Source organism: Rhipicephalus microplus, chromosome 2, assembly GCF_043290135.1.
Source record: "Rhipicephalus microplus isolate Deutch F79 chromosome 2, USDA_Rmic, whole genome shotgun sequence".
In the NCBI taxonomy this organism is placed as follows: domain Eukaryota; kingdom Metazoa; phylum Arthropoda; class Arachnida; order Ixodida; family Ixodidae; genus Rhipicephalus; species Rhipicephalus microplus.
Window position 1 is genome coordinate 162,088,656 of NC_134701.1, and position 23,540 is coordinate 162,112,195.

Sequence of the window (23,540 nt, forward strand, 5' to 3'; positions counted from 1 at the left end):
ATGCTCTTAGTATCATAAATTTTAAAACGTAGCATATTTTACTTGCATTCTACTGAAAGTTAAATCCGGCTACTATTCAAAGTTGTTTCCACTTCCTTTGAAGCAAAAATAATAGTATTTGCGAAGGCCTTGTTTTAATTTTTCAGCTACATTGTGTACGTTAGTTGAGTCACGACAAATATTCCAATTTTTAAAAATAATATGTTTTATATACTATTCGAATTTGCTTTAAAATATACAACCAAGATCAATATTCCCTTCGAATTCAGTTCAAACCTAAAATTCACTGTTAGGACAAGCCTACTTACCAATCGTAGTTAAGCACTACTTTTGCTGTTTCAGGCAAATCATGTCTCGTATTGAACAAACTTGCTGAATACCTACCATAGTGGTGTGGAGGCTGTGGCAATGTTACTAATAATCACGAGGGTGTGGGTTAAATTCATGGCCCTGGCTGCCAAATTTCAAGGGGAGCAAAATTCTAAAGCGCCTGCGTACTGCTTCCTTTCAATGACAGAGGCAGATGCATAACACAATACAGATGAGCCCTGTGCTAGTGACTTTTCCAAGCTTGCAAGCGCAGTACTGCTGGCTCCTGTTACAAGCTTTCTTCAACTGGCTACAGGGCCCCGCTGCGGTGGTCTAGTGGCTAAGGTACTCGGCTGCTGACCCGCAGGTCGCGGAAACGAATCCCGGCTGCGGCGGCTGCATTTCCGATGGAGGCGGAAATGTTGTAGGCCCGTGTCCTCAGATTTGGGTGCACGTTAAAGAACCCCAGTGTGTCGAAACTTCCGGAGCCCTTCACTACGGCATCTCTCATAATCATATGGTGGTTTTGGGACTTTGAACGCCACAAATCAAATCATCAACTGGCTACATTGGCTCGGTAAACAAGAGATGGCATAAAACGCTGCTTGAATTCATACACAACACAGACCTTTATAGCACATGCATAAGATTTAGCATTGTACGTTAAAACGAGTCGCCAATATGCTAAAATTTTTTTTTTGTCGTGCAAATACAAGGCATCAAAAAAATGTGGTCAAACGTTTTCAAAGAAGAAAGAGAAAAGAATAGTTTCAATTGAAAGTTCACAAGGTTCTACAGCACAAGCCCACCTATTCATATTGCTAAGATATGAGCCGGGCTGTAGTATGTGCCGGGGAGGTAGAAGAGGAAGACGACATTGTCTGGTGCGGCCTGAGGACTCCATCTTTACCTCGACTGCCGAACTTCATCCTCACCCTGTAAATAAATCCACATATCCTTCAATTCAACCGTAACAGTTTTGTGGTGGAGGTGCTGGGTAATCAACCAAGCAACACGACGCTTCAAGCGCTTGATCTATGATGAAGCCGCCGCCTTGCTGGACTTCCCCCGTTACCACTGGCAGCTGAGATGTCTCACGGCGAAGAAGGAAACCAGATCCCCGCATCTGCAGACCTTCTACCAGTACCAGCAACACCGCTAGTGCCAGGTTCGCGTGCGGCTGGTCCCTGGTTGCGTCAGGATCTGATAGTGCCTCGCACATTCGGTGGCAAATCTGGCGAGGACGTTGACGCCTGGCTCACACACTACAAACGGGTGAGCAAATACTACCAGTGGGACGCGGCGACCCAGCTGACCAATGTAGTATTTTCTTAACGGACACAGCACTCGTGTGGTACGAGAACCACGAAGATGCCCTCACGTCACGGGATCGCTTCGTTTCCGAAATAAGAGCGTGCTTTGGAGACTCCGTAGCTAAGAGAAAGCAGGCCGAACAAACGTTACTGCAGAGAGCTCAAATCGCAGGAGAGACGTGCACGACCTATGTAGAGGCAATCTTGAAGCTCTGCAAGATTGTCAGTCCTTCTATGTCATAACCTCCCTGTCCTTCCTCATTTATTCCTCCTCCTCCTTCTTCTATGTCAGAGGAAGACGAAGTTGGCCACCTGTTGAAGGGCATTGCCGAGGATGTATATCAGTTCCTCATCAGCAAAGACAGCCTTGCTATGGTAACCGACGTCATAAACCACTGTCGCACATTCGAGACCCTGAAGATGCGACATATCATCGTAAAGTTCGGTCGCCTACCGAATGTAACCACCGTGGCAAGTGTTGACAAATACATGCCGCTTGATCTCGCGTCGACAATACGCCAGATCGTTCGAGAAGAGCTCACTCGACACGCTCGTCCGACGCCGTACGAAGCTACACCCGCACCGCCTCCCTCTCGCCCTCCCGTGTCAATTGCGGCAGCAGGCATCGATGACTGCAACTACAGGCCACCCTCACCACCAAGGTCGCAGCGCAATAACTACCCGCTGCCGAGGTACGAAGACCGCTTCAGTTACCCCCATCAGCCAGCCAGCACCTATTACGACCCGAAGGAAGATGTACCTGTACCACCACCACGTCAGCGCAATGCCTTCCAGGAGTACAATGCATACCGCCAAGCCCCTGTATGCTACCGTTGCGGTATTGCCGGGCATATAGCTCGGTTCTGTTGTCGACAGAGAGGGCCGACATCCCGATATCGTTCCCCATCAGAGTTTCCGCCAGCGGGCACTGGTCACAACAACGGTCATTGTCCCGCCTATTCCGGGAGTACCTCACGGCGAGGAAATCACCGTGGCAGTTCTCCCGCATCTGACCGTAGTTTGACGCCTCCATCTAGCCGACTGGATCGTTCCCCTTCGCCGGGACGACGTCTGCCATCACCGCCGCCGCCGGTAAACTAGCCAGCGCGATCTATGGAGGTGAGGTCGCACAACAGGATTTGCCTCAGATGCCTCCGCCAGTTATAATGTCGAAGAACAAGATACGTATGGAAATAGATGGCTTTTGTACAAGTGCTTTGGTGGACACTGCTGCTACGATATCAGTTATGAGTCTTTCTTTTAAAAGTCGCATTGGCCCCAAAGTTATGTTTTCTTGGGGCGAATCAACAAGGTTTCGTGGTGTTGGTGGGGAAGTACTTCATTCTGTCGGAGTTTGTGCCGTCAATGTCTTATTGGCAGGAAAGGTGTTCCCAACAGAGTTTCTTGTGCTGCAACGTTGTACCCACGATGTGATTCTCGGTCTTGACTTTCTCCAAGGATGTGGCGCTTTCGTCGATTGTGGAAGCGGTGAACTTTCCGTCAGTGGTGACATTGTTCCTGCCCTCGTCGATGAGGCGCCGCAGGCTGCGAAGGATGCTCTGATTGTTTCCGACGAGCTGACAGTGCCGCCATGGTCAATAAGGTCAGTTGCGGTGTTCGTCCCAAAATCTGCCACATCTTTTGACGCCATCGTTGCACCTGCCATCGTTAATTGTGCTAAGAAAGGCATACTCGTCCCTCGTTGTTTGGTATCTGTTGATGAAGGAGCAACCTTTCTGTGGGCACTGAACTGTTCGCCAATGCCGGTTGTACACCCTTGAGGAATGAAGCTTGGCGTCTTCGATGATTCCACTGAAGTTTCTGTAGCGGTCGTTAACAACGATGGAAGCGAGAAAGGTACAGTTTCTGGCAAGCGCAGTTGCTCTTACGAGTCGCAGATCCTAGGTATGATTAGCGCCTCTTTGCGGTCACACGAGCAGCAGACGTTACGCCATCTGTTGAGGCGACATGCTTCTGTGTTTGACTTTTGCCAAGAGGAGAAGCCACTACCTTTACCATGTTCTCGCGCTCACCATAGGATTGACACGAGCACTGCCCATCCGATCCGACAAAAGCCTTACCGAGTGTCGTCATCAGAACGAAAAGTTATTGCCGACCAGGTTCAGGAAATGCTGAAGAAGGGTGTCATTGAAGAGCCGTGTAGCCCGTGGGCAGCACCGGTCATCTTGGTTAAGAAGAAAGATGGTGCCTGGCGGTTCTGTGTTGATTACAAAAGACTCAACGCCGTGACCAAGAAAGATGTATATCCGCTGCCTAGGATTGACGATGTTATTGACTGCTTACACTCTGCTTTGTACTTTTCTTCAATAGACCTACAATCAGGATATTGGCAGATACCTATGCACCCTTCAGACAAGGAAAAGACCGCATTCGTGACGCCTGATGGACTGTACCAATTCAATGTGATGCCATTTGTTCTTTGCAACGCCCCCGCCACTTTTGAAAGGTTTATGGACTCTGTCCTTCGTGGTCTTAAATGGGAGGTGTGCTTATACTACCTGGATGACGTCATTTTTGGGCGTACCTTCGAAGAGCACAACGTCTATTTAAGCCTTGTTTTAGACTGTGTCGGAAAGGCTAGCTTGATTTTGAACTCTAAGAAGTGCCGGTTTGGTGAACGACAAGCTTTAGTCCTCGGTCACCTAGTTGACAAAGATGGTGTCAGGCCGGATCCCCGCAAAATCGAAGCAGTCGGCATGTTCAAACCACCCCAGACACTGAAGGAACTTCGCAGCTTCTTGGGCCTATGTTCCTACTTTCGCCGCTTTGTGCCCCGATTCGCGGACGTAGTACACCCACTGACGAGCTTGTTGCGAAAAGACAGCCCATTCGAATGGACACATGATTGTGATGCCGCATTTTCTGAACTGAAACTTCTACTGACATCTGAGCCTATTTTTCGTCATACCGATCCTTCTGCTCCTACAGAAGTGCACAGTGACGCAAGTGGAATTGGCATCGGAGGTGTGCTTGTTCAGAGCCATGATAATGCAGAGCATGTTGTTGCTTATACGAGTCGATCTCTAAGCAAGGCTGAAATGAATTATACGGTGACAGAGCAAGAATGTTTAGCGGCTGTATTCGCCATTCAGAAGTTTCGATGTTACCTCTACGGTCGTTCATTCACGATTGTGACAGACCATCATTCATTAAGTTGGCTTGTTACCCTCCGAGACCCTTCTGGCAGCCTTGCTCGATGGGCTTTACGCCTTCAAGAATTTGACTTCAGCATTTCGTACAGAAGTGGACGACGTCATTCGGACGCTGATTGCCTTTCTCGCCTGCCTATGACCACTACGGAGGACAGTGCAGATACCCTCGACATCTGTTTTGCTGCGGTCTCTCACACGTTTCCTGATGCCAATATCTTCAAACGAGAACAATTGAATGATTTATCTTTAGAGCCTTTGTTCATTGACGCTCGGAATCTCAAAGGCAGTGGTTGATTTCGCATTCGTGATGGACTGTTGGGCAAAACGAATTACTCAGCAACCGGCGCACGTTATTTACTAATTGTACCTCAAAGTCTTCGATGCGACGTTCTCCGTACTATGCACGATGATCCAACCTCAGGACACCTTGGGTTCATTCGCACCCTGCATCGAGTGCAGCAGCGTTTTTACTGGCCTCGAATGCGAGATTTTACCAAACAATACGTCTCGAGCTGCGAGAACTGCCAGCGTTACAAACGACCTACCAGTGCACCGCACGGCCTTCTTCACCCCATAGAACCACCTACTACGCCCTTCGAGCAAGTGGGCATCGACCTATTGGGCTTGCTTCCGCGATCTTCAAACAAGAACCGCTGGATAATAGTGTGCGTCGACCACCTTACCAGATACGCCGAAACTGCTGCGATACCATCTTCTACAGCTGATGGCGTCGCTGCCTTTTTGTTACGCTCCGTTGTTCTTCGCCATGGTCCACCTCAAGTAATCATCAGTGACCGTGGTCGCCAATTCATCGCGGATGCTGTGGAAGAATTGCTTCGCCTCTGCACTTCACGGTTCAGACATTCGACACCATACCATCCCCAGACGAATGGTCTTGTAGAACGCACCAATCGAACTCTTACTAACATGCTCGCTATGTACGTCGCATCCAATCACAAAAACTGGGATGAGATATTACCATTTATTGCTTACGCATACAATACAGCGAAGCACGAAACCACGGACTTCACGCCTTTCTACCTGCTCTACGCTCGATCACCACGCAGCTCCCTTGATACAATCCTCCCATTTAAGCTCCATACTGATGAGTCCGTGGCCGAAACATTGTGCCGGGCTGAAGAAGCCCGCCAAATCGCTCGCTTGCGCACACTGGCATCACAAGATCGCTCCAAGCAACGGTACGATCAACGCCATGATGCCATTTCATTCCGAAAAGGTGAATTCATGTGGTTGTGGACCCGCCCAACGAAAACTTGGTTTATGTCAGAAGTTTTTACCGCAGTACACAGGCCCGCCTACGTAGATCGCTTGACTGACTTGACGTACGTTGTGGCACGCTTGACGACACCTTCTCGTCGGTCAAATCGAACGCAGTTGGTGCATGTGGCTCGCCTCAAGAAGTTTCATCCCTACAGTGCCATAAACTCGCCCAGCGGGCTTCGTCTGTGAACGGCGGATTGCTACGGTATGAGCCGGGCTGTAGTATGTGCCGGGGAGGTAGAAGAGGAAGACGACGTTGTCTGGTGCGGCCTGAGGACTCCATCTTTACCGCGACTGCCGAACTTCATCCTCACCGTGTAAATAAATCTACATATCTTTCAATTCAACCGTAACAATATAAACATATGGTAATACCGTAAGCCTTTAGTGCCCAAGTGCTGCAATCGGTTAGCTTGTAACATTATTGATAAGTTTCTGTGGCCATGTTAGTGGTGCCTGGCTAGCAGATTTGTTAACTCTAGTGCCAATAATTTTGCAGTAATAGATTACTTATTAGTACAAAATTTGAAGGTCACACTCAATGAAATTCATTATGAATTCTTCATTTGTATTTGAGTCGTATTGGATGAAAATGAAGTGCCATAAATCCAGTCTTTGGATTCATTACAACACAATGTCGTTTTTGCTTTTGTAGCAATAAGAAAGTCGTGCAGGTGACAAAAAATCCATCAATGTATGCAATGCGAGAGCAAATTGGCGCACGAATGTCACGAGATTTCCACCAGTGTTTTTGGCTTTTTTCACCTGTCCCAGCTTATTGTGCCAACAGTGGCATTATCAGCATTGCTGAGGTCAATTTACTAACAGTATTAGTGATGTAACTCTTTGAAATCCATTGATTTCCCTTTACAAGTTATTAATGCTAGGCTGTGCTCTGTCCTACACTTATGAATTTATCAGGTAATGCTACTTGCGAGTGCTGTCAATGTTATAAATGTCTGATATATTATAAACTGTATTTCTGTTTTGCCACAAGCTTCATGATGTCAGTGTTTACCTAATCACAAGTGCATTGACTGAAGTGATATTGAAATACTACCAACTTAAAAGAAAAATGAAAAAATGGACTGAGTGTTGTACCGAACAATCAAGTAAAAAAAAAGGATATGCCATTAGCTGGTGAGGTTTTACGTGATTAATTTCTAATAAATTATGGACTTTTATATGACATATTTTATAAAAGCTTGATCAATGTTCCATTTTTCAGTATGCATATGAGTCCTTTGCACACAACAGTGGTGACAGTAGTGTTTTCTAAAAACAATGATTTATTATGAACTTCATAGACCTCGAGAAAATGCCACTGTGATGACCTGAAAGCCGCTGTGTCTTCCAAACCTGAAAAGAAATAAAGGCAGCAACTGGAAAAAGAGAATGCACAATAATTGTTAATATGTTAAAAAAAGTAAAAGTAATAAACACTAGGCGAATGAAAGACTCACAGGACATACTTTGAAATGTCCACAGAGACCCCTCCATGCAAGCTTTCAATGTCTCTTACGGAAGCTACAGCATGCCTGGAATTTTAGAAACCATGGCACTAGCTGTCTGCTCTCATCGTGTGCGAACTACACTGATAAATGCAGGCAAGAAACAATCCTATCATATGTTGTTTTGAACATGCATTGCATTCCCTTGGAAAATAAAATGCGAGAGAATACTATAATGGGCTTGAACTCCAGATGTGATCAATGTCCTTTCTTCACATATTGCCCTCATCACTTGCATTGCTCAATTAAAGGCTGCCATCAAAGACCATCTTTCAAGTTGTAAAATAAAACCTGACCCGCCAGTCTTTTGTTCGCCCACCCCTCATGTAATGTCCCATGTGAGACCTTGGAGGTATTATGAATAAATAAATAAATGCCAAGATAGGCAATGCAAATTTCACAAATTGAGGGATTTGCAAATATTCAAAATTTAAAACATTCTTCCAAGCCTTTTTGCTATTATATTCGATTCGCATTGGAATTTTACTATTCAAAATTCCTAAAAATAAACCATCAAATTTTTAATATGCTTCTCCGCATCGCACTCTCGCATTGCAGCAAAGCTGCCTTAGAGGTTCTGCAAAGGTCACAAATGTATTGACTTAAGAAAATGCAGGTGCCAACATGGAGATCATAGGTGTGGCAGAGGTGGGGGCTCTATTAATGCTGTTTTGGGCTAGAAATTTGGGCAGGTAGTCTGAAAAATCAGACACCGAAGATTTTTAGCACCTATAATTTCAAACGTTCGTGTATGCTGATCTGGAACTCCAGACTCGAAGGGAGCACACCCTTGTCTGCCACAATCAGTTGGGCTTCTACAGAAGTTGAAAGAGAAGGAGAGGCTGTGGAGGTAGCATATATGCCATGCACGTGTAAAGTGTTGTCGGCAACGATTTGGTTGCACCAAATCATGTATGTAAATACAATTCGACCTCTGTGTTGCCTCATTCTTGATAAGACAGCTAAGAAACACCACCATGTCAGCGTTTTGTCATCTCAGCCAAAAGAAACGCTTTCATGTTGCTATCTCGTAAGAATGTGCTTAGGAATCTTCTCGAACTTTTTTTTACTGCACTTTCGCTTCAAAATATTAGACAAAGATCTAGAAATATTCATAAAAAATGCTCTATTCAATTTGCACTTTAATATTGGAATTCACTTCGTATCCAAAATTTTGTTATTCACAGATAATATTTGCACCCATCGAGGACCATCTTGTCCCTAAACAAGAATTGTCAGCTATGCTGTATGTTTTTTCTTCCTCTGGCAATGGTACTTCCAGATAACCAATAGCCTGCACATTATCAGCGCTAGTGTGGCATTCCAGATAAGAAAGTAGTGGGCACAGTGTTTTCAAGCAATGAAATGCAAGACATATGATGCAACACACATCAGGGGTGTGCCATAACACTGCAACAACAATAACAACAACAACAAAAAAAGCACATTTGGGGAATCTTTCTGCCACAAAACAATAGTAGTAATCAATAATGCTAGGGATGTTTTCCTAGCATTCTCTCTTCATGCCCAATACTGCTTGGTCACAAATGGTGTGCAGCGCCCAGCTTGACAGGGCACTTTTAAAATGAAAGTAGCAAGTGTAAAGTTTTTGGGAAAGGATATGCAAGCAAGTCAGATGATGATGATTACTGTGCAGCAGAAAAGACCGCGATCAAGACACATGCTTTGATAGGTGAAGAGATTTTACAGTGAAAGCTATTGTGAGATCACAACAAGGGCTGAGTTTGGCGCTGTATTTGTCTGCTGTCGCCGCTTATGTCTGCAACCGCTATCTCGTGAAAGAGAAAAAAAGAAGAAAAGACACAACAAACAAAAAAGATATGCAGGATACAATGGGATTCGAAACAGAGCCTTCTATGTGACAACCCAGTATTCTACCAAGCAGCCACGCTGGTGCTCAAAACTTTATTTCAAACAGACTCTATACAGGCATCACATAGAGTAAGGGATTGTGTTAACATGTGTGATAGAGTGTTTCAAAAGAGTAAAGTAAAAACCTGACTTCACGCAATGCTAATGGCGTCACGAGTGGGTCGTTGAATGCTTTCAACGTGTTACAAAGGGCTGAGTCATCATTTCTCTGTCGTCATTAGCCACAGTATGAACAATGTGCGCATAACGCCTTGCAGGTGTGTAGCGAGTACCATGCTTTTTTGAATGCAGTAGACTCTCGATAATTCAAACTCTGATAATTCATACTTTCGGTTAATTCGAACAAAATTCAATTTTTTGGTTGGCCCTCTATTTTTTCAATGTATTAATTCTCTTAATTCAAACTCAATCATTCGGTTAATTTATACTTTTTGCAGGCCCATGCCAGAAAATAATCTGCTGCTTTCCCGCTACTGTTTAAAAATTTGTGTGTTTATATAATCCTAACAGTCAAAAAATGAAAAATAAGCACCTTGGACCTTTAAGGAAAAAGGTTTTGCAAGTGAACTAATGTTTGAAACAAAGCACACGCATTGTCAATCGTGATACTTCTCAACTGGTATAGAGAGCTCTGTGCTGAAGGCACATACCTATAGCAATGAAGCAGTTGGCAATTCACGGTTTCTATAAAAGGTCTGTTCAGCAGTAAATATTCAATAAACTTGTGGACTTTATACGCCTGCTTTCTGTTCACCGTGTGCACTTAGGGCTTAAAAACACTTAAGAAATTTTTAAATGTGATAAAATGAATGCCCAATCATAATGTGTGGTGTCACTTCACCCAGAGTCATGTGAGGACTCCTGATAATTCAAACTTCTTGATGAGTCGTACAAAAATTTAGAGGCCCCTTCGAGTTTGAAATAACAAGAGTCGACTGTAATGGCGTAATAGGTGCTTCACTATTTTACAAAAATTCTGATCATTTATGGCACAGTGAGTGCCATGCCAGTGTACTTGCAGTATTTTCTCCAACAGTGTTTAACACAGGCTTTAGAAAAGCCACTCTTCCAGCTTTTGCTGTGACTGTGCTGCGTGTAGGTTTTTTTTTTTTTAAGAATTCGTATTCTATTCTCTTGCACAATACAATCATTCAGGGTTTATCGCGGGTCCCTTCAGAGCCTAGTTATTGTTGATTTGAGGTGATTTATGGGCATACCAAAGACTTGTGCATTGTTTCAGCTGCAGGACAGATCGTCCACATGTAGAATGTTCCAAAGCTCTTTGCAACAAACAGCAGACTGAGCTGAAAAAGAGAGGTTACGTCCGCGGTCTGCAGTAATATTACTGCCACTTCTAGAATTAGCCCGCTGCAAAACTCAAGTCGTCTACACTTAATCAGTGGCAGTTCAGACATAGAGAGAAAAGTGGTGCAAAGGAAAAAGATTGCACGTCTTACCAATGTCAGCTTTTCGTATCTTCAGCTTTGCCTTTCACTCCTGCAAAGTATCGATCCCTGAACCTCTCTGCCGTAGACGACATGACTGCACATGACGTTTCCTGCGATACGGAAGGAAAACAATCAACAAAGCAAAAAAGGAGAAAAGTGGCACAGAAATGGGTCTGCTCAGAGAATAGAAGGTTCTAGGAAAAGCAAGAACAGCCTTCGCAAATACTCCACACAAAAAGACATGTTTAGAGATGCTTACGTCAGGTTCCCTCATTTTCTCCATGGTTATTAGTAGCCTCGAGGAGTGTTTAGACAATGACTGCTCACTGTAGGCGACGAGCTTCAGACAGGGATGCTGTGGGAGGCTTTCCTCACTGAAGCTGCAAAAAAAAGGAGAGAGCGAGTATGTATTTTTGTACTATGTTATTGAAAAGCAAGTGGAGGCAGATAACAAGGAACACTAACGGTGATGGAAGTGCCTTTTTACTTTTTGGAGCACACTTTTGAGCAGGACAGATAGACAAACAACTTTATTTTGGTCCTGAGAAGTGAGGCAGTGGGCCAATTAGGTAGGTCCCCACCCAGCCGTCGGCTAGTCCCATGTCTGAACAGAGAGGCCGTGTTTCTCGGCATGTTCACGGGCCCTTTGGACAGCCTGAATATGGACGCCTTGTCTGGGGTCTGTGATTGCTGTTGTCCAGTATGCTTCTCAGTTAAAGTCCTGTAACGCAGGACACTGACAGAGCATGTGACTCGGAGAACAATATTCACCATAATCTGGGCAAAGTAGATTAACTTCCGGATGAAGCATGCTTAGAAAGCCCTTAGAGGTGTAAGACCTCGTCTGGAGCATGTGGAGCGCGCTTGCTTGTGATCTTTGAAGCTTATAATGAGAAATGAGAAAAGTCTGTTGCTCTCTTCTGTAATGAGATGTGATCTCATGAAATGTAACGAGAGGATCACTGTAGACGAGCTTTCCCGAACTTGCGTGAAAGACCAGCCCGTCGCGGCGTGTGAAACCTCATGCACTGTCGTGGGCTATCTCGTTTGCGTTCAGGTGACCCGGCAGTACGTGTGGTCCCATGTGAGCTGGAAACCAGACTATGTGATGAAAAATGTCGGAGGGGGGGGGGTCCCTGCCACAGAGAATCCTGGCTGTCTCTGTGGCTATCAATCCCGATGCAAACGCTCTAACGGCTGCACGGGAGTCATCTGTGTAGACCCTTGTGCGTTTTGGGTCTAGCAATGCCAGTGCTACAGAAATATGTTCTGCTACATCGATTAAGGAGGTCTTCACCGAAGTAGCCAAGAAGAGTACTCCCCTGTCATTGACAACTGCCACAGAAAAGTTGTTGCCACTGGCGTGGCATGCTGCATTAACAAATGTTTCCGTTCCGGTGAGTTTCTGCATGAAAGCTCTAGCCCTTGCTAATCTACCACCTTTATTGTATTCGGAATGGACGTTTCTTGGAAATGGGTCAACAATAAAAGTTATTCCTCGTTTGGTAATCAAGTTGCGTGGATTTTCCCCGATTAAAGATACGACAAAGGCCTGCTGCATCTAGCAGTTGTCCTCCTGTTTTGAAATTTGATAATCAAATAGAGCAGGAAAAGCACTGTTTTTGAGCGACCATGAAGTGTTTCCGAAGTGGAACAAATGTTAGTTTAGAGCAGCTATTTGTGTTTTAAGAGCAGATATAAATTTTGCCATACACCAATTGGAGTTCAAAAAATCATCAAAGCATCTTGTAAATAATATTATTTATTATGAAATTTATTTCATAGGCAGCAATCAATGTAAATTTTAAGAAGCAAACAATTAAAATTATGGCTGACTGTAAGAAATGGGCTGTGAAATGAGTTATTTATTTAAAACGCTAGTATTTGTGGTAGAAATCAAATCAAATTGGCTAAGGTGAACACCACATTTTGGAAGTAACCACAGTCCCACATAACTGTTGTCAAATAAGCAGTAGATAACTGGTACGAGATAAAAGCAATCCTGCTCACTATTCAATTTCACCCACTAGCCTATGCCATTTTGGAGTAGAATTGGAGCAATTACTAACAAAGATACTGTTTGTAGCAGCAAAGAATAGCATTTCTCTTTCGGGGCCATTTGTAGCAATTGTAGCAGCACTTCCATCACTGCACTAAATAATGGTGCTATGGGAGGAGACTTGTGTGAGAATGAACAGTGTTAATTTTTACTGCAGCCTTATTTGAGTCAAATGTTACAAACTGATTTGCGAATTTACCTGTGGATAGTATGGAATCATGAGTGCGACCATGTGTGACGAAGATAAGGTATGTCATCTGCTCAAGGGAATCGCGGAAGACTTGTACAATTTTCTTATCACTAAGGAAGACTTACACACACCTTCCGACCTAAGGAGACACTGCCGAGCGTTTGAAGCGCTAAAGAGGAGGAGAGTCCTACCGAAATTTGGACGCCTTGAGAATGTGCCCACGATTGCAAGTGTCAGCCTTCCATCACAGGACGACATCTCTTCTCTTATAAGATGAGTGGTTAAGGAAGAACTTGCTCAAATGCAAGCTGTGGACACCGCTGGTGTCTGCCATCAGTGTGCATTCGACCAACGGCCCCGTAAACCACTGGTACCTCGGATGCGACAGAGCTACTTTGAGCCTCGCCCGAATTACACCGATCGGTTCGAACGAAGGAGCAAAATGTTTGTGTTCACACGAGAGCAGCGATGATCCGCACCTTGCAAAAAGGCTGTTATATGCACACGACCACTCAAAAACCAGGAACGCAGGCAAGCTGCATCACAGCGATTTACTCCTCGGCCACCATTGCCCGGCTTTTATCAACCGACGAGGTCTACTTCGCCGGGGACGACTAGACGCGACACCTGTACTTGCTACAACTGCGGGCTACCTGGACACATCACTAGGTAGTGCTACCGTCGCCAGCAGCGAGCTCCACGATTCAACGTGTACACGCCCTAGGTACCTGCTGGCGAGTCTCGACCATTTCAGGGCTCTTTCCAACGGCAACATGCAGCACGTGCTGACTCGCCTTGCTCCGACCGCTGCGTTACCCCACCACCTGCACACTAACAGCGATCCCCGTCCCCGCGTCGCCGCTCGGAGATGCCACCACCACTGAAAAACTAACTGGTGCGACCAATGGGGGCGAGGCCGTAAAATCATCTTCCGCAAGACCCCCTTGTGCTGTAATGGTTGAGAACAAAATGAGTGTTTTTGTAGACTATGTGAGTAATGTTGCACTAGTTGATACCGGTGCTGCCCTTTCCATAATGAGCATGTCTTTAAAAATTCACCTTGGGACGAAAGTGATGTTTGCTTGGAATCGGAGTGCTACGTTCCGCGGCGTAGGGCGAGAAACGTTCAGCCCGGTTGGAGTTTGTTCTGTTTTACTTTCTGTAGTAAATCAAATGTTTCGAGCTGAACTAACGGTGCTTGCACGAGCGACCCACGACGTCATTCTAGGTATAGATTTTTTGCGGAAATGTGGTGCAACTCTAGATTGTGGTAGTGGTGGGATTATTTTTCGTCCCGTGTTGTCGTCTCCATTGACGAAAGATACTGTTGATGACTGTTTGGAAGTGTTTTCTGTGTCTGAAGACGTCTGCTTGGCCCCGCATACTGCAATGTTTGTACGTGTAAACTCTTCGCGTTCTTGTGCGGATTCTTACTACGGTTTAGCCGAGCCGAACTTCAGTAACGCACTTAAGAAAAACGTTATTGTGCCTCGTTGCCTCGTGCTCACTGTCGATGGTTGTGCCGATTTGTGGACTGTGAACGTTTCCGCGCAGCCCATATATCTGCCTGCAGGACTTAAATTGGCAAGCTTTCAAAAGCAAAGTACTCTTACCATACGGTCACTCCAACTGTCGGTGGATGTAAAGAAACCCCACGCCAACTCGTACCCCGACTATTCTGCCAGCATTGACCGTATGATTAACAAGTCACTTCCATCAACTGAACGGTCGCTGCTGCAGGAGGTGATCACACGCTACGCCTCAGTCTTTGACTTTGCCCAAGACGAGACGTCTACCGTTACGCCACCGTCTTCACGTGCGCAACACCGCATCTATACAGGCCAAGCACCACCAATACGCCAGAAGCCCTATCGTGTATCGCCTTCCGAAAGGAAAGTCATCGCTGAGCAAGTTGAAGACATGCTAAAGAAGGGCGTCATACAAGAATTGTGTAGTCCATGGGCAGCTCCTGCAATTCTAGTGAGGAAAAAGGATAATTCATGGAGATTCTGCGTAGACTATCGTCGCCTAAATGCCATCACAAAAAAAGACGTCTACCCTTTGCCACGTATAGATGACGCCGTGGACTGCCTGCATTCTGCCTCCTATTTTTCTTCTGTTGACTTGCGTTCTGGGTATTGGCAAATTCCTATGCATCCCTCAGATAAAGAGAAGACGGCCTTTGTAACACCAGACGGTCTCTTTGAGTTTAACGTTATGCCCTTTGGTTTGTGCAATGCTCTAGCAACATTCGAGAAATTTATGGATACAGTACTCCATGGACTAAAATGGGAAATTTGCATGTGCTATTTAGATGACGTGATTATCTACGAAAAGACTTTTCAAGAGCATAACCACCGCTTGTGTTTGAATGCTTACGCGAAGCTGGCCTTGTTTTAAACTCAAAGAAGTGTCATTTTGGAGAACGTCAAGCCCTCGTATTAGGCTTTCTCGTGGATAAGGAAGGCGTGCGACCAGACCCACAGAAGACCGCAGTGGTTCGCAACTTTGAACCACCACGAACAGTGAAGGACCTGCGAAGTTTTCTGGGTCTATGCTCATATTTCCGCCGATTTATTAAGAACTTCGCACAACTTGCCTCCCCACTGACGTCCCTTCTTCATAAAGACACATCGTACTAGTGGGATGATAAATGTGAGGCTGCATTTCAACAGCTGAAGTTTTTATTGACTTCAGGACGCATCCTAAAGCATTTTGATCCTGATGCTTTGACTGAACTTCATACTGATGCTAGTGGGCTAGGTGTTGGTGCTGTGCTGGTCCAACTCTGCAACAGCCGTCAGCACGTCGTAGCATATGCCAGTCGGACACTGACCCGAGCAGAGATGAACTACACCGTCACCGAGCTCGAGTGCTTAGCAGTCGTCTTCGCCATTCAGAAGTTCCGACCGTATCTACATGAGTTCACAATAGTGACCGATCACTACTCACTATGCTGGCTTGTGGGACTTCGTGACCCGTCTGGCCGGCTGGCTCGTTGGGCCTTGCGCCTCCGAGAGTACAGCTTTTCTGTTACCTATAAGAGCGGACGATGTCACACAGATGCCGACTGCTTATCCCGCCTTCCTTCAGTACACACTAACGCTGACGACGATGACATTGATGAATATTTAGTTTCTGTCTCGTCCGACTTCCCAGATACCAGCAGCTTCAAACGTGAGCAGCAGCCCTCACGTTTGAAGCTGCTGCTCTGAAACCTACTCTGAAACCCTTGCTCGAAGCTGCACATAACTCCGTCGACAAGCACTTTAAAATTTCAAATGGCTTGCTGTATAAAAGAAACTATTCAGCCGATGGCCTCCCGTTGCTTCTAGTGGTACCGGAAAGCCTGCGCCAGGTCGTCCTTCATTCTGTGCACGATGACATAACATCCGGTCATCTCGGTTTCACACGTACACTACATCGACTACGTGACAGGTTCTACTGGCCGAAAATGTGGACGACCACAAAACAGTACGTCGCCAGCTGCACTATATGTCAGTGCCACAAGCGATCCACCACTGCCCCGGTAGGTTATTTGCAGCCCATCCCTCCACCGACATCCCCTTTTGAAAAAGTCGGCATCGACTTGCTCGGACCCCTTCCTAAGACCCCATTGGGCATGCGATATGTTATAGTGTGCGTGGATTATTTAACGCGTTATACGGAAACGGACGCACTGACATCGGCCACAGCAGCCGCTGTTTCTTCTTTTCTGTTACAACGGGTCATACTGCGTCACGGTGCTTCACGGGTTGTCATCAGTGACCGTGGACGACAATTTATCGCCGATGTGGTTGAAGAAATTTTGCGCCTCTGTGGCTCCTCTTATCGCCACTCCACCCCTTACTATCCGCAAACTAACGGTCTCACTGAGAGAACAAATCGAACTCTCACGAATATGCTATCGATGTACGCTGATGCTGACCACAGGAACTGGGACACCGTCTTACCGTTTGTTACTTACGTGTATAACACCGCCAAGCATGAAGTTACTGGACATTCGCCCTTCTTTCTGCTTTACGTATGAAATCCACAGAGTTTTCTGGACACTCTATTACCTTTCTCACATCAGGAAGATCTGTCCATCGCTCAGACGTTGTGTCGCGCTGAAAAAAGCACGTCAACTAGCGCGCCTTCGAACATTGTCTTCGCAAGAACACAGCAAGAATCGCTACGATGCCAAGCATATCCCTGTAGAGTTTTCTCCTGGTGACTAGGTGTGGCTGTGGACTCCTGTTCGTAGAAAAGGATTGTATCGGAAGTTTCTAGCAAACTATTCCGGCCTATTCATGATAGTCACTCCTCTCAGTGACGTGAATTACGTTGTCGCCCGAGTCACAGCCAATAACCGGCGTTCGCACACTTCACAAATTCGCGCAGTACACAAACTACACAAAAAGTTCGCGCACTACACAAACGAAGATGCGCGAGCCTACGGGGCGCGGAAGAAGAAGAAGAGTAGTGGAGCGGTGCCTGTACTGTGTGGTTGGGTAGAGGCGTTCTAGGCCTGTCTCAGAAGTACATTGCTCTTTCACAACGCCATTTCATCTCATCATTAAATAAACACAGTCACTTGTAACAGTATGTATGTACACTAACAAACGGCAAGAAAAAGCAGATCTTTCTTCTTCTAGTTAAGAGGAAGAAGATATAAATTTTATACCTGAAGTGCCATACTTTTCACAGAGAGAGTTATAAGCTTAACAAAAATGAACCCAGTTGACTACTCTTGACCGGGGGGACAGGAAAGAAGAAAATTAGTATTAAATTGATAAAGTTCACTGCTTGGAATGCCTGCAGCAAGATGCATTGAGCTCTTACTCCTCATTGTAGATGGGCATCCAAAACACGATTCTTCCCTTCAGGCACAAGTGGTGGGCACCAAAGTTGAGAAGGTCGCATAGGACGTCCTTCAGGCAGTACGCAACTTTGGACGGGATATGCTGTGCCGCTCTGAATGAAAGATAAATTACAAGCCTGAGCAAAGTGCAAACTACAATAAAACTTCATACACACTGAAGGCAATGACCGTGGCTAATTCTCGGCAGGTGGTTGCCCAATTACACAATTAGATTGCAAACTACTGAGAAGAGGCAGGCACACTTACAAGTGGCCAGGTATTTCATACGTCTTGTGTGTGCCTATCCTTTCTGTGGCCTCCCGAATTCCATAGGGAGCTATATGAAAAGAGGCGATTTGAAATTCTTGTCAAAAATATTGCGAGACACCATTCGCATAAACAGAGAGACGGTGGCAGCGCACTCACGATCTGTGATGATGGCATCGAGCTGCATTTCTGACCTCCACAAAGGTAACGATGCGTCTGCCACAACAACGTCCACAAAGTGCTCTTGACATCCATACTGCTGCAAGTTTGCCAGCACACTCTCGTCCTCTGCCCTCCGCTTCTCATTGCAGCGACTTGGCTTCGCTGTAGTGCATACAAAAGCAAATGAAAAATGACGTTGCAAAACCAGGCCGCAGAGCTTGTGTAAAGTATTTGCTGAATAGAACTTACATCAGCTCACTAAAAGTGTACCTATACTACATGCATACAGTGGGACAACATAAACAGGCATTCCACACAACTTTGCACAATGTTAAGGGACTACTTTCGGTGAGAACACACAGAAACCCTGGCCCACACATGCACTTGACATTTAGAGTTCGTTATTTATATTTATTTGATTTGCATACACGGATACACAAGGACACATGAAAAAAGAGGCAGAGAGCAAGCTGGCAACTGCCACCTGGAATAAAGCAGTTACATGTGAGGCCATTATTATATTACACGCATGAAACACATTCTTAACCATGAAGTGGACGAGCAGCCTACTAACCTTTGCCATGTAGAAGGAGGTAGTTCAAGTCTGTGCCCACTACATACGCTCCGAAGAATGCAGCAGGGACTAGCAGACTACCTGTACCAAACAAGAGAAGGTAATAGTATAAGTTCTTTGTCAAACACATAGCGCACACCAACTTGGAAAAGTGGTTCAATAATGCTGCAGTCATACACAAGCCTCTATCTCCGTATGTGTATGGAGGTTACAAATGCAAGAAAGTGTAGATGTCAGTGATTTCCTCATCAAAATCGAGCAGCTACATTTCAGTAAGATTAGTCTCATGAAGTATACTTTAGCAAAAATTGATGTTAAATGATTGGCCAGTAAAGGTTGCCAAGTAGCAGGGAATACAGAGGGCAATATTTCGAGTTTTAATTTCAAGTAACAATAACTTGAGAGGGTTTCATGTGCCAAAACCATAATACAATTATGAGGCACACTACACTGAATGGTTTCAATTATTTGGACCACCCTTCATTCGTTAACATGTATCTAAATCTATGTGCACAAGTATTTGCATTTGTTCCCCACTGAAATGCAGCTCCGTAATCTGAGATTAAACCCATCTCCTCAAGCTTGGTAGTACGATGCCTTACCTGCGAAGCTACTTTTAATTTCTGCCACTTTAATGCTAGAAAACCATGTAGTAAAGCATCACAAGTTTCAAGGTAGCTTAAAATGTTCGGGTGGCTTTTATTCTCGACACTGACTAGGTTGTCTCTCCGAATACTTTCAATGCAGATTAATCCTTGTTTATTGATAAACTGGCAATTTCTCAACCATAGAGTGTTCAAGTCTGATGATATTGTAAGAAGCTAACGCAAAGAAGTCAGACCTATCTTTACTCATTTATGAAAGGTCCTACTTAATTTCTAAATATTTCGTACACAGAATAATATTAGAATCTATAATACGCAGGTAAGTAACCTATATATTACCAGGACATTATGGCTATGACAAAACTGAAATTTCGGTATTTCAATGTTACAAATATAAATTGACATAGGCAATGATCTACTTTCGCTATAGAATTTATCCTGACGAGATTTGGCAATCTCGTCAAAGTTTACAATATCATCGGTAAAGTGGCATACCTGATCCAACAAATGGGTCGAGGATAATGTGGTTCTTCTGCACTCTCGCCATATTCGCCATTATCACAGAGAGAGTGGGATCCATCGACGTATTGGCAATAAACTTGCGCGTCCTGAGTGACAGATGGCTTTTCAGAAACCTCTGGCCATCGCAGACCTTCGATGTGGGAAATGAAGGAAAAATGGGTTAACGGGACCACGGAACAACCATTGATACATCCGAAATTGGCATTACCAGAAAATTTTATATGGAATAACATCAGCGAGCACTGAAAAATAAAGGGAGGATTTCTTTACAACTCACCCAACGTCCGAAAAACACGGCATGCGGCTTTTCTGGAATGTAGTTGGGAACAATGCCATAGTATTCAATCAAGTGGTACGTATGGTCAGGGTTTTCCATTTTAATTGGCCCATTCAGAGGAAGAAAATCAAATTTCTAGAAAAACAAAATAAAACATTATGCATTCGAAAAGATCTGAAAAGTATTTGCAGTAAATTTTAGCAAGCACACTTGTCCTCATCTACTGTACCACCACATCTATGAACTCATTAGTCATAACATCTTTAGGACCAGCTCGTTTTTGGAAGTCTACATATGTACTACTGTACACACTCATTGCCACAAATTTGACAGCATAGGACAGTGTTCTTGGTTTTCATTTTTCTCTAAGGTTGGCATGTTTGCCTTGGGTTTTATTTCCACCTGCAAAATTTTGTTTGCTTAATAATATATATGCGTTTTTTGCACTATAAACTTTACACAGGCATTAACAGGTTAGCTAACATAAACCTTTCTGCTACCGTGTGAGCAAATCGTGCAGGCTTTATACAAACATTTTCGAAATGAAAGAATGTTTCACATTGTCTTGATAACAACTTTGTGTGACACCGTGCTACTTTGCATCACCAGGGCTTTTTCTCTCTTCTAGTTTCAACCCCGAAAATCTGTTTTTTAAGGGTGTTTAGGGTGACCCCAAAACTGCTTCTAAAACCCCAGCTTGCATTTTATAGGATGCACTGAAAGAAATGCTAGAAAGGTTGTGTCACTGTCAGTGAAGTCGCCCCGTTGATTCACTGCTGTTACCATAACGTAAGGACCTAGGTTGTGCCAACCCAGGGCTCTTTCAGTTTAATTAGGTTTTTCTTCTTGTCACAGCAGAGAGAAAATAATAAACAAACAGTGCTTGGGCTGTAAGGCAGACGTGAAACCTGGAAGTTGACCTTTCGGATTAGTACGTATGGCAGTCTTGTACATTTACTTTTACTATGTCTTTTTGGTTGAAACAGCATTCCAGCAATAAAAATTCAAAATTCCATAGGTCCCTTTAGTTTTTTTTTCATGTCTGTAATCTGAGAACACTAAGCATTCATTATAAAAAAATTTACAAGGTAAATAAAGCCCTTAGCAATGATTTTATCAATATTTACTTGCAAGCTTGTATTAAAAATAACCTTATTTGTGATTACCTTTATTATAAAGAAGTGCAAGAGTATCAATGCGCATGCAGGATTTTGAAAAAATGCCTGCTAGAATAATAAATTTTCAGCAACAACACAAAAAGGTCACTAAATTGCACTATTACATTACATCTAGCCATAGAAACACTTGCACATATGCATGGGTAATGGGAGGCATAAAAATGCGATAAGAATAGAACAAGAAGAGAAACATATGTACCCATTGAAACGATGGCTTGCGATAATGAAACAAAATGCCATTCATGCAAAAATAAATACTTGGTATCATCAACCCACAGATTTGCGAAAGCAGACAATGCCTGCAGATCTCATCCTCAACAGAGCAACTCAGCCACCATTGGCATATTGCAGAAACACGAAATGAATCTGAATTATACTTTTAGAATTATGTAATTATTTCGGCCGGTACACTAAATATATTGTCAGCATAACTCACTCAGAGAAAACAGCTCTTCAGCAGTCATCAAGATGAAATTAAATATCCTGCACGTTGTTTGCAAAAGTCCGATTCCCACAACTAGTGGGATCCGCCCAAAATATTTTTGAAACTTCCTGGACATGCAGCATAAAATTTAGTCGTGCAATGCATGTTCAAACAATGCAGTGTTAGCCACGACCGCATGTTGCAAGCTCATGCGAGAAAATTTGTATACTCTGCAGGAGCTTTGGGTCTACAAAACTTCTCATTATGGCGTCAGCACGACGAACATTTATCATCTGTGTGTTTCCGTTCCCGATTTTATAGATCACGCCTCTAGAAGAGCAAAAGGATGCTTTCTGACAGTAAATAAGGCAAAAGAAACTTGATTACTTAATTAGTGGGTATCTGGATGAATACGTTTCCCTCTGAATTTGTTTAATTTTGTGTAAAAAATTATAATATGTCTTTATGACGGCACGCAGCCACGTTTTGGGATCTTCAACACCACTTGTTCTACTCCTTTAGTGGGTTTTCAAGAAGAAAGACAAGTTATCGAGAACAAGAAACAGAACTCACCATAAAAATCAATATGCAACAGAGTGCAACACTTACCTCCATCTTTTCCACTTTGACTTCCCTAGGCACTTTTCTTTTGCCGAATATTTCAACCTTGAATTTGAAGGACTGGTCTTCGCCACCGTAGGCGTCCTGAAATAACACCAAACATCTGAGAAAGGGCCTCGACCGGAGACCTTGGCTTTTTATGCTGTTTTAAGCACATACATCACGGTGACATACATAAACGGTTCAACACAACAATATTGATATATATGAACAAACTACCCACCCAGAACTTCACCGGAAACTTCTTCACCTGGTCACACACATCATCAATGTCACCAGCATGAGCCCACAGCTCAACAATGGACCTACGAGAGAAATCGGTGAAGCTTATGAGAGTGGAAGGAAACGACTTTTGCACAGTGTAATGAATACGACCCAAATACAGGCCAATATAATCCTGAGAGAGATAGAGAAATTGAAGCGTACCGTATCAAAACGCTTCGCGACGCAAGTTTCTTTGCATCCTCTTCGGACGCCAGTTCAACGATAGCGTAGGGCTGTGGAACAGAAAGCAAATAAATTGTTTGCGTTATGGTAACTATTAAAAATATTTGGCCCACAAAACTGTACCTCATTTTTCGGCTGCTCTATGAACTTGACAGCGATTCCAAACATCGATGCAATCGCATCGAGCTCCTAAGCAAAGAAAACAAGGAAAATGTTGCAAGTCAGAAAGACAGGAAACGTGCATTAATGAACTCACAGGCATTCTGAAGGGCACATGTTCGTGGGCGAACCATATTAAGTATTTTATTCCCTTGCCGATCATTTCCGAACACAGAACCACATGTGCGGTAACAAACGTAAACAAACTTGCAACTTGACTTGACTCGGCTTTATGTGCATTGTTATGACGTAACTTTGGCTTTAAAAACGCACAAAAACAAATA

At 44.2% G+C, this 23,540-nt stretch overlaps 1 protein-coding gene across 5 annotated transcripts; it reads right to left on the minus strand.

The window, feature by feature from the left end:
- Positions 1 to 1,145: 1,145 nt before the first annotated feature.
- On the minus strand, positions 1,146 to 23,474 carry LOC119170619 (tRNA (guanine(10)-N(2))-methyltransferase TRMT11). Of its 5 annotated transcripts, XR_012893836.1 has the most exons (15): positions 23,354 to 23,474; positions 23,221 to 23,286; positions 23,077 to 23,147; positions 22,874 to 22,955; positions 22,639 to 22,734; positions 20,428 to 20,562; positions 20,124 to 20,280; positions 19,024 to 19,104; positions 18,447 to 18,611; positions 18,288 to 18,357; positions 18,002 to 18,133; positions 11,188 to 11,308; positions 10,938 to 11,038; positions 7,549 to 7,614; positions 7,346 to 7,435 (listed from the first exon to the last, which is right to left on the minus strand). XR_012893836.1 is itself a non-coding variant. In XM_075887007.1 (14 exons), exons 1-13 carry the CDS (start codon positions 23,417 to 23,419, stop codon positions 10,943 to 10,945), a joined length of 1,338 nt encoding a protein of 445 aa, XP_075743122.1. In that variant the 5' UTR covers positions 23,420 to 23,474; the 3' UTR covers positions 1,146 to 1,245; positions 10,938 to 10,942. The 5 variants fall into 5 exon arrangements, 4 of the variants coding, with proteins under 4 accessions (XP_075743122.1, XP_075743121.1, XP_037277733.2 ...); XM_075887007.1 differs by lacking the exons at positions 7,346 to 7,435; positions 7,549 to 7,614 and adding an exon at positions 1,146 to 1,245; XM_075887006.1 differs by lacking the exon at positions 7,549 to 7,614.
- Positions 23,475 to 23,540: the final 66 nt, after the last annotated feature.